The 16,729-nt window shown below is 37.7% G+C and overlaps 1 protein-coding gene across 1 annotated transcript in view; it reads right to left on the bottom strand.

The window, feature by feature from the left end:
- HBS1L (HBS1 like translational GTPase) overlaps positions 1–16,729 on the bottom strand; it is a 510,596-nt gene that overhangs the window by 99,852 nt on the left and 394,015 nt on the right. The window contains exons 9-13 of the mRNA XM_053710900.1: positions 11,856–12,002; positions 11,695–11,769; positions 11,064–11,181; positions 2,016–2,084; positions 1,145–1,249 (exon numbers count right to left, since the gene is read on the bottom strand). Of these exons, the coding sequence (XP_053566875.1) occupies positions 1,145–1,249; positions 2,016–2,084; positions 11,064–11,181; positions 11,695–11,769; positions 11,856–12,002 (514 nt within the window). The remainder of the gene's footprint in view (positions 1–1,144; positions 1,250–2,015; positions 2,085–11,063; positions 11,182–11,694; positions 11,770–11,855; positions 12,003–16,729) is intronic.

Genomic DNA, 16,729 nt, shown 5'->3' with positions numbered 1-16,729 from the left:
GTGTTTGGTGTGTAAAGCTACAGGGAAGCAGTTAGAAATTGGCCGTCTGTGTTCAATCCCAGCAGTACGCAGGCAGGACGCCGCCTTTGAACGCATAGACCATTTGCTCTGTATGATTGCCGACACCACACACACTCATCTTCTCACTGCTCCCTTGTAATTTTAGGACCCTATCCAGGATACCTAGCCCCATTTTTGTAGCCTATTGTTTTTAATAATTTAGTTGAATCATTTGTATTATGATTTATTAGCAATGGAAGTCCCATACCCATTTCTTTAATGATCCAAATCATGGTAATTTGTTTGTTTGCATATATGTTAGTAAAGTGTTATTCTTCTTTAAATTAATTTGATATACTATAGTGTTTAATTCAGCACTTGGCTTCAATGCCACAAATCCTCTAATTATCCTTAACCTTATTATTAAATACAATTAACTCTTACTAGCTGCTTGTATGAATACACTATCCATTTATTCACAACAGATTTTAAGAAACAGTAAATACAAATAAGGTTACTTGAATATTAAAATAAGATTACATGAATATTATCTATATTATATATTTAACCTACATATAATAATATTATTATATAGATCAATAAAAAATGCAAACAATTGCTTTCTCATATTTTTAGATTCTCTGTTATGATACATGATGCATGATATTCATTTACAGAAATGAAAACTCAAACTTTCAAAATGATAAACATAATTTTAGCGGTGCTATATTTAGATACCAATCCAAGATAAAACAAACTTACATTTCAGTTGCTAGCATTACCTTTTGAACATTAGGGGTAAAGGGACAGTTAGATAATACAATGCTGAGTAATAAGGAAATATGGGATTCATCCGGTAGCGTGAGAAATAAATACTTCACTATCTCAAAGCAAGTGAAATATCTCACACAATTGCATATGTGCATTAATCTGCAGAAACACAATCACCTGTGAGGAAGTCTGCTTCAGGGTTTTTTTTTTAAATAGTAATTTAACAGTCAGTATCATTTTGAGAAACTGTTACAGTTTCAGGAGCAGACAGGACTTTCAGAGGTTTTTCTTGATCCAAAATAGAGAAATGTAATCAGAAACATGAGAAAGGATATCCTTCGATAGCACATTGCACATCTGCAAACATACATACCTTTCACAGTGCAGGTGTCGTTCGGGGGAAGAGCAAGTAACCGATCACCTATTTGAACGTAGCCAGCCTCAATTTTACCAGTCACACAAAATCCAGTCCCTTGATCTGTTTGTAGAGTTATAATTTAACAAGTTAAACATGTAAACCAAAATGCATGTAACCCTACTCCTATAATTTGTCTCTTATATACATGCAGTATCACTATGCAACCTCTTCATAAACTTTTATGGAACAACTATAACACGCATATGCAAAATAACGCAAAAAAGTATACGCATAAAAGAGAGAAAGAGTTTATTTTTTTTTATAAATGTTTAAAGGAAAAAAAACAAAAAAAAAACACATGTGTATGACCGATCTTACTAGCTAGCAGTTTAAAAATGAAAGGGGACACATTTAAATCAAGCGGAAAATGTATATAGAAAAGGGACAGGCATCCTCTTTACAATAAGGGGGTAAGATCCTTTCGTTGGTAGGTAACATCATTTTTATGGCTTGCACTTACCTAATGCATTTACAGGATGAGAGCAGGTGGCTCTTTTTTTCACATGGGCTAATTAAATAAATTAGAAATGTATATCACTACCTCAAAGGGATACCTCCACATGCATGTCATAGCACAGTGACAGTAACAGGAGTCAAATCAAAACTGACTATGCAAAAATGCCTACTAATGTGACTAGATGCTACGCACAAACTAATCAACAAATATTTAAGTACCATACTCATCAAGAAACCCATTTAAAAACAAACAAGCAAGCAGTTGATAAATGGGATGTCATCTGACAAACAATAAATAGACTTGTTGTCAAGAAACCGACATATTACACATATTCACATTTATTGTATGGTATAAACAATAACCACCCACCTTTAAAGACATCGGACGCAGAGAGTCGAAAAGATTTATCCACTGAACGCTGTGGTGCTTTAAAGGCATCTGAACAAGAGAAACATTCAATATGATGTAACAAAAAGAGGATCTGGACTGCACCATTTAAAAGGTTACTACATATAGGATATTATCATGTTATTAACTATTTATTTTTTTATAACTCAGAAGCATTACAATAACTGAAGATGCTTATTGCCAACATGTAAATCAGATTATCAATAGTGATGTTGTGAACAGTTCGCCGGTAAACAGTTCCCGGCGATCTTAGCTTGTTCGCGTTCGCCGCAGTGGGCGAACATATGCGATGTTTGATCCGCCCCCTATTCGTCATCACTGAGGAAACTTTGACCCTGTATCTCACAGTCTGCAGACACATTTGAACCAATCGGCAGCAGACACTCCCTCCCAGACCCTCCCAGCTCCTGGGCAGCAGCCATTTTAGATTCATTACGATCCTGCATTCTTAGTGAGAGGAGGGTTAGTGCTGCTGCTGGTGATTTTATAGGGAAATTGATAGCTAGGCTAGTGTATTTAGTGTCCACTACAGTCCTGAAGGACTCATCTAATCTCTGCTGTAAGGACAGCACCCCAAAAAGCCCTTTTTAGGGCTAGAACTTCAGTGTTTTTTTTTTGTTTTTAAATCTAATTGCATTTGCCTGCCTGTCAGCCTGTGTGTGAGGCTCACAGCATCTTTTGATCCATGTAATTCGTATCTATCAAATGTATATTGCATCTTTTGATCCATGTAATTCGTATCAATCAAATATATATTGCATCTATTGATCTCTGTAATTCGTATCGATCAAATGTATATTGCATCTTTTGATCTATGTTATTCGTATCTATCAAATGTATATTGCATCTTTTGATCTATGTAATTCATACCTATCAAATGTATATTGCATCTTTTGATCCATGTAATTCGTATCAATCAAATATATATTGCATCTATTGATCTCTGTAATTCGTATAGATCAAATGTATATTGCATCTTTTGATCTATGTTATTCGTATCTATCAAATGTATATTGCATCTTTTGATCTATGTAATTCATACATATCAAATGTATATTGCATCTTTTGATCTGCCTTGCTGCTCCTTTCAGGCAGGCCAGCTCTTTGCATAGAGGCCCACAGACTCTGTAACAGATCTCTCTTCCAGGGAGAGGTGCAGCCACAATGCAGGGTCAGAACCTCTGCAACTGGTATACTCGAATGTGCAAAAGGAAGTAACCTTACCATGGGTCCTAGCCCGCATGTTTTATTGTTATACTCTGTCAGGGAAATTATATAACTATCAATCAAATATATATTGCATCTATTGCTCTCTGTAATTCGTATCGATCAAATGTATATTGCATCTTTTGATCTATGGAATTCGTATCTATCAAATGTATATTGCATCTATTGATCGATGCAATTCGTATCTATCAAATGTATATTGCATCTTTTGATCCATGTAATTCGTATCTATCAAATGTAAATTGCATCTTTTGATCTATGTAATTGGTATCTATCAAATGTATATTGCATCTTTTGATCAATGTAATTAGTATCTATCAAATGTATATTGCATCTATTGATCTATTTAATCTATGTATCTATCTATCACATCTATCGATCTCGTGGTTGTGCAAATGGACTGTTTGCGGTTGTTTGCGGTGCGTTAAACGGGGAGTTTGGTCTGTCACTGTGAAGCGGGCGTAACCCTTACACTACCTGATCGATACAACATCATACCTGATGTTTTAAAGCACGTTATTCCAAACAATTTAGGAATGTTAGGTGATTTCTGCCCTTTATGGCTTAAAACTAGACTCTGCATCAACTATGTAATTTTCCGTGGGAGTTTTGCCATGGATCCCCCTCCGGCATGCCACAGTCCAGGTGTTAGTCCCCTTGAAACAACTTTTCCATCACTATTGCGGCCAGAAAGAGTCCCTGTGGGTTTTAAAATTCGCCTGTCCATTGAAGTCAATGGCGGTTCGCCCGGTTCGCGAACAGTTATGGAAGTTCGCGTTCGCCAATGCAAAATTTAAGGTTCGCGACATCACTAATTATCAATATGCGCATCACTTTTTTCTTAAGAATAACATACAACTACTAGGGTAGTTGCTAGATTTGAAGAGTCAGATTAATATGACTAGACATGTAGCTTTCTATTGTAGCAGCAAAGTCATTTTTTTAAAGGGCCATAATACCCAAATGTTTAAACACTTTAAAGTGCTGCAGCATAGCTGTAAAAAGCTGACTAGAAAATATCACCTGAACATCTCTATGTAAAAAAGAAAGATATTTTACCTCAAAAGTTCCTCAGTAGCCACCTCCCATTGCAAAGGATTTCTAAGCAGCATTTTAGTGTGTCTGTCCTGGGACAGCTGAAAGGATGAGCATCGTGAACTCTCATATTATTTCACCAATCAGGTAAAGGAAGCTTACTATGAAATCTCATGATAGTGAAGTAAAATCTCATGAGATCACAGTAAGAGTTCATGACCTCAGCACTGCTGATGCCGATTGGCTGCAGTTCATTTCTTCATTTTTTTTTATATTTTTAACTGCAGCTGGGAGCAGCTGAGTATAACTTTTTACACAGAACTTACTCTGCTGAGCTGAGGAAATTGTGAGGTAAAATATCTTTCTTTTTTACATAGAGATGCTCAGGTGATATTTTCCTGTCAGCTTTTTATAGTTATACTGCATCAGTTTCAAGTGATTTAGCATATGAGTATTATGTCCCTTTAAGGCAAGTTTTTAAATTAATATTTAAAAACAAACAAAAAAAACCCATAGAAATAGATTTTAAAAAAATTATATATACTACAATAAAAAGGACATCTTTAGATATATGTATTTTTGCATGAAAAACATAATTTATGTAAGAACTTACCTGATAAATTAATTTCTTTCATATTAGCAAGAGTCCATGAGCTAGTGACGTATGGGATATACATTCCTACCAGGAGGGGCAAAGTTTCCCAAACCTCAAAATGCCTACAAATACACCCCTCACCACACCCACAAATCAGTTTAACGAATAGCCAAGAAGTGGGGTGATAAGAAAAAGTGCAAAAGCATCAAAAATAAGGAATTGGAATAGTTGTGCTTTATACAAAAAAATCATAATCACCACAAAAAAAGGGTGGGTCTCATGGACTCTTGCTAATATGAAAGAAATGAATTTATCAGGTAAGTTCTTACATAAATTATGTTTTCTTTCATGTAATTAGCAAGAGTCCATGAGCTAGTGACGTATGGGATAATAAATACCCAAGATGTGGAACTTCCACGCAAGAGTCACTAGAGAGGGAGGGATAAAAATAAAGACAGCCAATTCCGCTGAAAATAATCCACACTCCAAAACAAAGTTTAAATCTTATAATGAAAAAAACTGAAATTATAAGCAGAAGAATCAAACTGAAACAGCTGCCTGAAGTACTTTTATACCAAAAACTGCTTCAGAAGAAGAAAACACATCAAAATGGTAGAATTTAGTAAAAGTATGCAAAGAAGACCAAGTTGCTGCTTTGCAAATCTGATCAACCGAAGCTTCATTCCTAAATGCCCAGGAAGTAGAAACTGACCTAGTAGAATGAGCTGTAATCCTTTGAGGCGGAGTTCTACCCGACTCAACATAAGCATGATGAATCAAAGACTTTAACCAAGACGCCAAAGAAATGGCAGAGGCCTTCTGACCTTTCCTAGAACCAGAAAAGATAACAAATAGACTAGAAGTCTTTCGGAAATCTTTAGTAGCTTCAACATAATATTTCAAAGCTCTTACTACATCCAAAGAATGTAACGATCTTTCCTTAGAATTCTTAGGATTAGGACACAATGAAGGAACCACAATTTCTCTACTAATGTTGTTAGAATTCACAACCTTAGGTAAAAATTTAAATGAAGTTCGCAACACTGCCTTATCCTGATGAAAAATCAGAAAAGGAGATTCACAAGAAAGAGCAGATAACTCAGAAACTCTTCTAGCAGAAGAGATGGCCAAAAGAAACAAAAGTTTCCAAGAAAGTAATTTAATATCCAGAGAATGCATAGGTTCAAAATGAGGAGCCTGTAGAGCTCCCAGAACCAAATTCAAACTCCAAGGAGGAGAAAATGACTTAATGACAAGTTTGATACGAACCAAAGCCTGTACAAAACAATGAATGTCAGGAAGATTAGCAATCTTTCTGTGAAACAGCACAGAAAGAGCAGAAATTTGTCCTTTCAAGGAACTTGCAGACAAACCTTTATCCAGACCATCCTGAAGAAACTGTAAAATTCTAGGAATTCTAAAAGAATGCCAGGAAAATTGATGAGAAGAACACCAAGAAATGTAAGTCTTCCAGACTCAATAATATATCTTCCTAGACACAGATTTACGAGCCTGTAACATAGTATTAATTACGGAGTCAGAGAAACCTCTATGACTAAGAATCAAGTGTTCAATCTCCATGCCTTCAAATTTAATGATTTGAGATCCTGATGGAAAAATGGGCCTTGAGATAGAAGGTCTGGTCTTAACGGAAGAGTCCAAGGTTGGCAAGAAGCCATCCGAACAAGATCCGCATACCAAAACCTGTGAAGCCATGCTGGAGCCACCAGCAGAACAAACAAACGCTCCTTTAGAATCTTGGAAATCACTCTTGGAAGAATAACTAGAGGCGGAAAGATATAGGCAGGATGATACTTCCAAGGAAGCGACAATGCATCCACTGCCTCCGTCTGAGGATCCCTGGATCTGGACAGATACCTGGGAAGTTTCTTGTTTAGATGAGAAGCCATCAGATCTATTTCTGGAAGACCCCAGATTTGAACAATCTGAAGAAATACCTCTGGGTGAAGAGACCATTCGCCGGGATGTAACGTCTGGCGACTGAGATAATCCGCTTCCCAATTGTCTATACCTGGGATGTGAACCGCAGAGATTAGACAGGAGCTGGATTCCGCCCATACAAGTATCCGAGATACTTCTTTCATAGCCAGAGGACTGTGAGTCCCCCCTTGATGATTGACATATGCCACTGTTGTGACATTGTCCGTCTGAAAACAAATGAACGATTCTCTCTTCAGAAGAGGCCACGACTGAAGAGCTCTGAAAATCGCACGGAGTTCCAAAATGTTGATTGGTAATCTCGCCTCCTGAGATTCCCAAACCCCCTGCGCTGTCAGAGACCCCCATACAGCTCCCCAACCTGTCAGACTCGCATCTGTTGAGATCACAGTCCAGGTTGGAAGAACAAAAGAAGCCCCTTGAACTAAACGATGGTGATCTGTACACCACGTCAGAGAGTGTCGTACAATCGGATTTAAAGATATTAACTGTGATATTTTTGTATAATCCCTGCACCACTGGTTCAGCATACAGAGCTGAAGAGGTCGCATGTGAAAACGAGCAAAGGGGATCGCATCCGATGCAGCAGTCATAAGACCTAGAATTTCCATGCATAAGGCTACCGAAGGGAATGATTGAAACTGAAGGTTTCGACAAGCTGAAATTAATTTCAGACGTCTCTTGTCCGTCAGCGACAAAGTCATGGACACTGAATCTATTTGGAAACCTTAAAAGGTTACCCTTGTCTGAGGAATCAATGAACTCTTTGGTAAATTGATCCTCCAACCATGTTCTTGAAGAAACGACACAAGTCGATTCGTATGAGATTCTGTTAAATGTGAAGACTGAGCAAGTACCAAGATATCGTCCAAATAAGGAAATAACACAATACCCTGTTCTCTGATTATAGATAGAAGGGCACAGAGAACCTTTGAAAAAATCCTTGGAGCCGTTGCTAGGCCGAACGGCAGAGCCACAAATTGGTAATGCTTGTCTAGAAAAGAGAATCTCAGAAACTGAAAGTGATCTGGATGAATCGGAATATGCAGATATGCATCCTGTAAATCTATTGTGGACATATAATGCCCTTGCTGAACGAAAGGCAGAATAGTCCTTATAGTTACCATTTTGAATGTTGGTATCCTTACATAACGATTCAATATTTTTAAATCCAGAACTGGTCTGAAGGAATTCTCCTTCTTTGGTACAATGAATAGATTTGAGTAAAACCCCAGACCCTGTTCCAGAATTGGAACTGGCACAATTACTCCAGCCAACTCTAGATCTGAAACACATTTCAGAAACGCCTGAGCCTTCACTGTATTTATTGGAATGCGAGAAAGAAAAAATCGTCTTGCAGGTGGCCTTACCTTGAAACCTATTCTGTACCCTTGTGAAACAATGTTCTGAATCCAAAGACTGTGAATCGAATTGATCCAAATTTCTTTGAAAAAAACGTAATCTGCCCCCTACCAGCTGCGCTGGAATGAGGGCCGCACCTTCATGTGGACTTGGGAGCTGGCTTTGGCTTTCTAAAAGGCTTGGATTTATTCCAGACTGGAGACGGTTTCCAAACAGAAACCGTTCCTTTAGGGGAAGGATCAGGCTTTTGTTCCTTATTCTGACGAAAGGAACAAAAACGATTAGCAGCCCTATATTTACCTTTAGATTTTTTATCCTGAGGTAAAAAAGTACCTTTCCCCCCAGTAACAGTTGAAATAATAGAATCCAACTGGGAACCAAACAATTTATTACCTTGGAAAGAAAGGGAAAGCAAAGTTGACTTAGAAGACATATCAGCATTCCAAGTTTTAAGCCATAAAGCTCTTCTAGCTAAAATAGCTAAAGACATATACCTGACATCAACTCTAATGATATCAAAGATGGCATCACAAATAAAGTTATTAGCATGTTGAAGAAGTTTAACAATGCTATGAGTATTATGATCTGACACTTGTTGTGCCAAAGCCTCCAACCAAAAAGTGGAAGCTGCAGCAACATCAGCCAAAGAAATAGCAGGCCTAAGAAGATTACCTGAACATAAATAAGCTTTTCTTAGAAAGGATTCAATCTTCCTATCTAAAGGATCCTTAAAGGATGTACTATCTGCCATAGGAATAGTAGTACGCTTAGCAAGAGTAGAGATAGCCCCATCAACTTTAGGGATTTTGTCCCAAAACTCTAATCTGTCAGATGGCACAGGATACAATTTCTTAAACCTTTTAGAAGGAGTAAAAGAATTACCCAGATTATTCCATTCCCTAGAAATTACTTCAGAAATAGCATCAGGGACAGGAAAAACTTCCGGAATAACTATAGGAGGTTTAAAAACCGAATTTAAACGCTTAGTAGATTTAATATCAAGAGGACTAGATTCCTCCATTTCTAATGCGATTAAAACTTCTTTAAGTAAAGAACGAATAAATTCCATTTTAAATAAATATGAAGATTTATCAGTGTCAATATCTGAGACAGAATCCTCTGAACCAGAAAAATCCTCATCAGAAACAGACAAATCAGAATGATGATGTTCATTTAAAAATTCATCTGAGAAATGAGAAGTTTTAAAAGACCTTTTACGCTTACTGGAAGGAGGAATAACAGACATAGCCTTCCTAATAGATTTAGAAACAAAATCTCTTATATTAACAGGAACATCCTGAGTATTAGATGTTGATGGAACAGCAACAGGTAATGGAATATTACTAATGGAAATTTTATCTGCATTAGCAAGTTTATCATGACACTCATCACAAACTACAGCTGGAGGAACAGTTACCACAAGTTTACAACAAATGCACTTAACTTTGGTAGAACCAGCATCAGGCAGCGTTTTTCCAGAAGTAGCTTCTGATCCAGGGTCAATCTGAGACATCTTGCAATATGTAAGAGAAAAAACAACATATAAAGCAAAATCTATCAAATTCCTTAAATGACAGTTTCAGTAATGGGAAAAAATGCCAATGAACAAGCCTCTAGTAACCAGAAGCAAAAGAAAAATGAGACTTAAATAATGTGAAAAAAAGGTGCAGACAAAAAAAGACGCCCACATTTTTTAGCGCCAAAAAAAGACGCCCACATTATTGGCGCCAAGAATGACGCCACATCCGGTGATGCCGACATTTTTGGCGCAAAACGTAAAAAAATGACGCAATCACGAACAACTTCCGGCGACAAGAATGACGCCGGAAATGACAAAGAATTTTTTTTTGCGCCAAAAAAGTCCGCGCCAAGAATGACCACAGAGAAAAAGGTCAATTTAAAGGTAAGAAAAAATTGAAAATTCATATGCATTATCCCAAATAATGAAACTGACTGTCTGAAATAAGGAATATTGATCATCCTGAATCAAGGCAAATAAATGTTTAAACACATATTTAGAACTTTTACATAAAAGTGCCCAACCATAGCTTAGAGTGTCACAAAAAAATAAGACTTACTTACCCCAGGACACTCATCTACATGTAGTAGAAAGCCAAACCAGTACTGAAACGAGAATCAGTAGAGGTAATGGTATATAAGAGTATATCGTCGATCTGAAAAGGGAGGTAAGAGATGAATCTCTACGACCGATAACAGAGAACCTATGAAATAGATCCCGTAGAAGGAGACCATTGAATTCAAATAGGCAATACTCTCCTCACATCCCTCTGACATTCACTGCACACTGAGAGGAAAACCGGGCTCCAGCCTGCTGCGAAGCGCATATCAACGTAGAATCTAGCACAAACTTACTTCACCACCTCCACGGGAGGCAAAGTTTGTAAAACTGATTTGAGGGTGTGGTGAGGGGTGTATTTGTAGGCATTTTGAGGTTTGGGAAACTTTGCCCCTCCTGGTAGGAATGTATATCCCATACGTCGCTAGCTCATGGACTCTTGCTAATTACATGAAAGAAAAGTAAGTGACTTTATTGCTGAAAAGCTAATAGGAACTCCCACGAATATAGTCATTTAATTCTGCACAATTCTTATATTTTTAGTGCAAATTATGTTTAACCAGAGAAAAAAAGGGAGAGGAGAAAAAAAAAAATCTAACTTTTTTGTAAAAAAAAAAACAACAACCAGAAAACCAATTTTACATGTACATTTCAAGAGAGTCCTAGTATCTCTACTTGTTATATACTTCACTTATACATTCCTCAAACTTTTAATTAAATTAATAAAAATTAATCTTAACGTAACTAATCTTACCTATTTGCTCTGTTAGGGAAAGCCCTTTATACCAACTTGTGAGTTCACTTATTTGACTCCTTTTTGCCAAATTCTCTCCACTTAATCCACTTGTAGGGATGTAAAATACATCACTTTCCTGCACGAAAAGTGAGAGTCCATAGTTGTAATTTCTAAAGGTCTTTTAGAGGGCATAAATGATAACAGTACAAAATAGCTCATGTTTAAAGGGACATGAAACCCAAAACTTTTCTTTCATGGTTCAGATAGAGCATACAATTTAAAAACAAAACAAAACGTTCCAATTTAATTCTGTTCTCTAATTTGCTTCATTCTCTTGGTATCCTTTGCTGAAAAGCATATATAGATAGGGTCAGGAGCTCGGAGCTAGATGCCGGTGGCTGAACTTGTATGCCCATTCTCATTGGCTTACAAATGTGTTCAGCAAGCTCCAAGGAGTGCATTTGCTGCTTATTTAATAAAAGATATCAAGAGACTGAAGCAAAATTGACAACATAAGTAAAAAGGAATGTTGTTTAAAAATGTATAATCTATCTGAATTAGGAAAGAGAAATGTTGGGTTTTATATCCCTTTAAATTCAATTAACATAAATCTGTAAATGCAAACAATCTAACATTGAAACCGTTTTACCTTAAAACCAGCTTGTTTTAAAAAGTGCCCAAGTTTGCTTGTAACTTCTCGAAATCTCTCTTCTTGCCAGTTAACCTGAAGAAAATAAAAGAAAACAAGATTTCTGAAACTTGCAAAGGCTATACCCATTAAATTACTAAAAGAAGAGATAAAATATCTACCTGGTCCATCTTATTGACTGCAACGGCTAGCTGCGTTACACCAAGAGAGCGCACAAGTAATGCATGCTCACGTGTCTGGCCACCAGCTTCAAAACCAGCTTCAAATTCTCCACGGCTGGCATCTACAACTAAAATGGCCACATCAGCCTAAATATAAAAAAAGAAAAAAAAAAAGAAAATAGGAAATTGTTCTAAAGCAAATTATTTACATATGTAAATGGTTGGGCAAGTTACAATTTATGCAAAGAAAATAAGCAATATCAAAATAGAAAAATAAAGACTTATGTTAAATGACGGGTTCTTCCAAAACGGAGTAGTTATGCAAGCAAGTATGGCTGGCACCTCAAACCTAGTTTAGTCTTAAAGCTATATTTATTATGGTTCAAGACATAAATAATAGGATAGAGAAAGGAAACATAAGTTTCCTGGTAAGGTTGTTTATAAGAAGTAGGCTAGAAGATTCTGTTTGACTTGTGCCCGTACGGGATCGGCACAGAATAAGGCAGATTAACGTTCCAAGTCAGATCAGCTGCACAACATCATCAAGGGACAATAAACTAGTGGATACAACTACAGTAGGATGGTTACTAATAATCATGTTATTGTTTTTCCTCCTGAACCTGTAACCTCTCTGGTAAAGCTCTGCATGTTATACTGGGAACCTCCATCTTGTAACTCGTGTATTGTTGCATCCTGTGATGGGAGCAGTGTAGGGAACAGATCTGCTATTTTGGCAGCTGTACCTTTCACTTCAGCTTAGTTCACATAACAGAGATCGGAAGTGTTAAAGTTTTTGCATTTTTTTTGCACAGTTTAAAAAAAAAATTAAATAACACATATAAAGCTCCAACATGGCGTCGCCCAGTGTAAAGATGCAAAGTTTCACTAATACTTGTAAGGGGTTAAAGTAAGAGAATGACTGAAGACAGCTGCAGTCACAGGAGGAAAACCAATAGCATAGTGAGTAGTAACCGTTCTATTGTAGTTGTACTCAGCAGTTTATAGCATAAAAAAAGAAAAAAAAAACAGAACAATTTATGCTTACCAGATAAATTCCTTTCCTTCCGTATAGGGAGAGTCCACGGCTTCATTCCATACTGTTGGGAAATACAACACCTGGCCACCAGGAAGAGGCAAAGACACCCCAGCCAAATGCTTAAATATCCCTCCTACTTCCTCATTACCCCACTCTGCCGAGGGAACAAGGAAAAGTAGGAGAAATATCAGGGTATAAATAGTGCCAGAAGAATAAGATAAATAATAGGGGGCTGCCCTTAGACAATAAAAAATGGGCGGGGGCTGTGGACTCTCCCTATCCGGAAGGAAAGGAATTTATCTGGTAAGTATAAATTATGTTTTCCTTCCTAAGATAGAGTCCACGGCTTCATTCGTTACTGTTGGGAAAACTATACCCAAGCTCCAGAGGACACTGAATGAATAATGGGAGGGAACAAAAAGGAAGAAGTGGATCCTATTCTGAGGGCACCACAGCCTGCAAAACTTTTCTCCTGAAAGCTGCTTCAGCCGCAGAAAAAACATCAAACTCGTAAAATATAGAAAAAAGTATGTAAGGAGGACCAGGTAGCTGCCTTACAAATCTGATCCAAAGAGGCCTCGTTCTTAAGGGCCCAAGAGGAAGCCAATGCTCTAGTGGAATGAGTCGTTATCCTCTCAGGAGGATGATATCCTGTTGTCTCGTAAGCTAAACAGATGACCCTCCTTAAAGGGACACTAAATCCAATTTTTTCCTTTCATGACTCCGCTAGAGCATGCAATTTTAAGCAACATTCTAATTTACTCCTATTATCAATTTTTCTTCGTTCTCTTGCTATCTTTATTTAGAAAGCAGGAATGTGATGCATAGGAGCTGGCCCATTTTTGGCTGAGAACCTGGGTTCAGTGTCCCATTAACCAAAAAGATAGGGAAGTCGAAGTAGCCTTCTGCCCCTTACGCTTCCCTGAATAGACAACAAACAAAGAGGAAGATTGTCTAAACTCCTTAGTAGCCTGAAGGTAGAACTTCAAGGCACGGACCACATCCAAATTGTGAAGTAAACATTCCTTCAAAGAAGAAGGATTAGGACAGAAGGAAGGAACCACAATCTCTTGATTTATGTTACGATCTGACACAACCTTAGAAAGAAAACCAAATTTGGTAATAGATCTCAGAAACAGAGGCAATAGTCAATAAAAAAACATAATTTATGTAAGAACTTACCTGATAAATTAATTTCTTTCATATTAGCAAGAGTCCATGAGCTAGTGACGTATGGGATATACATTCCTACCAGGAGGGGCAAAGTTTCCCAAACCTCAAAATGCCTATAAATACACCCCTCACCACACCCACAAATCAGTTTAACGAATAGCCAAGAAGTGGGGTGATAAGAAAAAAGTGCGAAGCATAAATATAAGGAATTGGAATAATTGTGCTTTATACAAAAAAATCATAACCACCACAAAAAAAGGGTGGGACTCATGGACTCTTGCTAATATGAAAGAAATGAATTTATCAGGTAAGTTCTTACATAAATTATGTTTTCTTTCATGTAATTAGCAAGAGTCCATGAGCTAGTGACGTATGGGATAATGACTACCCAAGATGTGGATCTTCCACGCAAGAGTCATTAGAGAGGGAGGGATAAAATAAAGACAGCCAATTCCGCTGAAAAAAATCCACACCCAAAAATAAAGTTTAAATCTTATAAAGAAAAAAACTGAAAATATAAGCAGAAGATTCAAACTGAAACAGCTGCCTGAAGTACTTTTCTACCAAAGACAGCTTCAGAAGTAGAAAACACATCAAAATGGTAGAATTTAGTAAAAGTATGCAAAGAAGACCAAGTTGCTGCTTTGCAAATCTGATCAACCGAAGCTTCATTCCTAAACGCCCAGGAAGTAGAAACTGACCTAGTAGAATGTGCTGTAATCCTCTGAGGCGGAGTTTTACCCGACTCGACATAAGCATGATGAATTAAAGATTTCAACCAAGATGCCAAAGAAATGGCAGAGGCCTTCTGACCTTTCCTAGAACCGGAAAAGATAACAAATAGACTAGAAGTCTTTCGGAAATTCTTAGTAGCTTCAACATAATATTTCAAAGCTCTAACTACATCCAAAGAATGCAATGATTTCTCCTTAGAATTCTTAGGATTAGGACATAATGAAGGAACCACAATTTCTCTACTAATGTTGTTGGAATTCACAACCTTAGGTAAAAATTTAAAAGAAGTTCGCAACACCGCCTTATCCTGGTGAAAAATCAGAAAAGGAGACTCACAAGAAAGAGCAGATAATTCAGAAACTCTTCTGGCAGAAGAGATGGCCAAAAGGAACAAAACTTTCCAAGAAAGTAATTTAATGTCCAATGAATGCATAGGTTCAAACGGAGGAGCTTGAAGCTTGTACAAAACAATGAATATCAGGAAGATTAGCAATATTTCTGTGAAAAAGAACAGAAAGAGCAGAGATTTGTCCTTTCAAGGAACTTGCAGACAAACCTTTATCCAAACCATCCTGAAGAAACTGTAAAATTCTCGGAATTCTAAAAGAATGCCAGGAAAAATGATGAGAAAGACACCAAGAAATATAAGTCTTCCAGACTCTATAATATATCTCCCTAGATACAGATTTACGAGCCTGTAACATAGTATTAATCACAGAGTCAGAGAAACCTCTTTGACTAAGAATCAAGCGTTCAATTTCCATACCTTTAAATTTAAGGATTTGAGATCCTGATGGAAAAAAGGACCTTGCAACAGAAGGTCTGGCCTTAACGGAAGAGTCCACGGTTGGCAAGAGGCCATCCGGACAAGATCCGCATACCAAAACCTGTGAGGCCATGCTGGAGCTACCAGCAGAACAAACGAGCATTCCTTCAGAATCTTGGAGATTACTCTTGGAAGAAGAACTAGAGGCGGAAAGATATAGGCAGGATGATACTTCCAAGGAAGTGACAATGCATCCACTGCTACCGCTTGAGGATCCCTGGATCTGGACAGATACCTGGGAAGTTTCTTGTTTAGATGAGAGGCCATCAAATCTATTTCTGGAAGTCCCCACATTTGAACAATCTGAAGAAATACCTCTGGGTGAAGAGACCATTCGCCCGGATGTAACGTTTGGCGACTGAGATAATCCGCTTCCCAATTGTCTATACCTGGGATATGAACCGCAGAAACTAGACAGGAGCTGGATTCCGCCCATACCAGAATTCGAGATACTTCTTTCATAGCCAGAGGACTGTGAGTCCCTCCTTGATGATTGATGTATGCCACAGTTGTGACATTGTCTGTCTGAAAACAAATGAACGATTCTCTCTTTAGAAGAGGCCAAGACTGAAGAGCTCTGAAAATTGCACGGAGTTCCAAAATATTGATCAGTAATCTCACCTCCTGAGATTCCCAAACCCCTTGTGCTGTCAGAGACCCCCACACAGCTCCCCAACCTGTAAGACTTGCATCTGTTGAAATTACAGTCCAGGTCGGAAGAACAAAAGAAGCCCCCTGAACTAAACGATGGTGATCTGTCCACCACGTCAGAGAGTGTCGTACAATCGGTTTTAAAGATATTAATTGAGATATCTTTGTGTAATCCCTGCACCACTGGTTCAGCATACAGAGCTGAAGAGGCCGCATGTGAAAACGAGCAAAGGGGATCGCGTCCGAAAGGGAATGATTGTGACTGAAGGTTTCGACAAGCTGATATCAATTTTAGACGTCTCTTGTCTGTCAAAGATAGAGTCATGGACACTGAATCTATCTGGAAACCTAAAAAGGTTACCTGTGTCTGAGGAATCAATGAACTTTTTGGTAAATTGATCCTCCAACCATGATGTTGAAGAAACAACACAAGTCGATTCGTATGAGATTCTG

This window comes from Bombina bombina, chromosome 4, assembly GCF_027579735.1.
Source record: "Bombina bombina isolate aBomBom1 chromosome 4, aBomBom1.pri, whole genome shotgun sequence".
NCBI classification, from domain to species: domain Eukaryota; kingdom Metazoa; phylum Chordata; class Amphibia; order Anura; family Bombinatoridae; genus Bombina; species Bombina bombina.
Note: the sequence above shows the minus strand (reverse complement) of the source record. Positions and strands in the feature narration are given on the sequence as shown.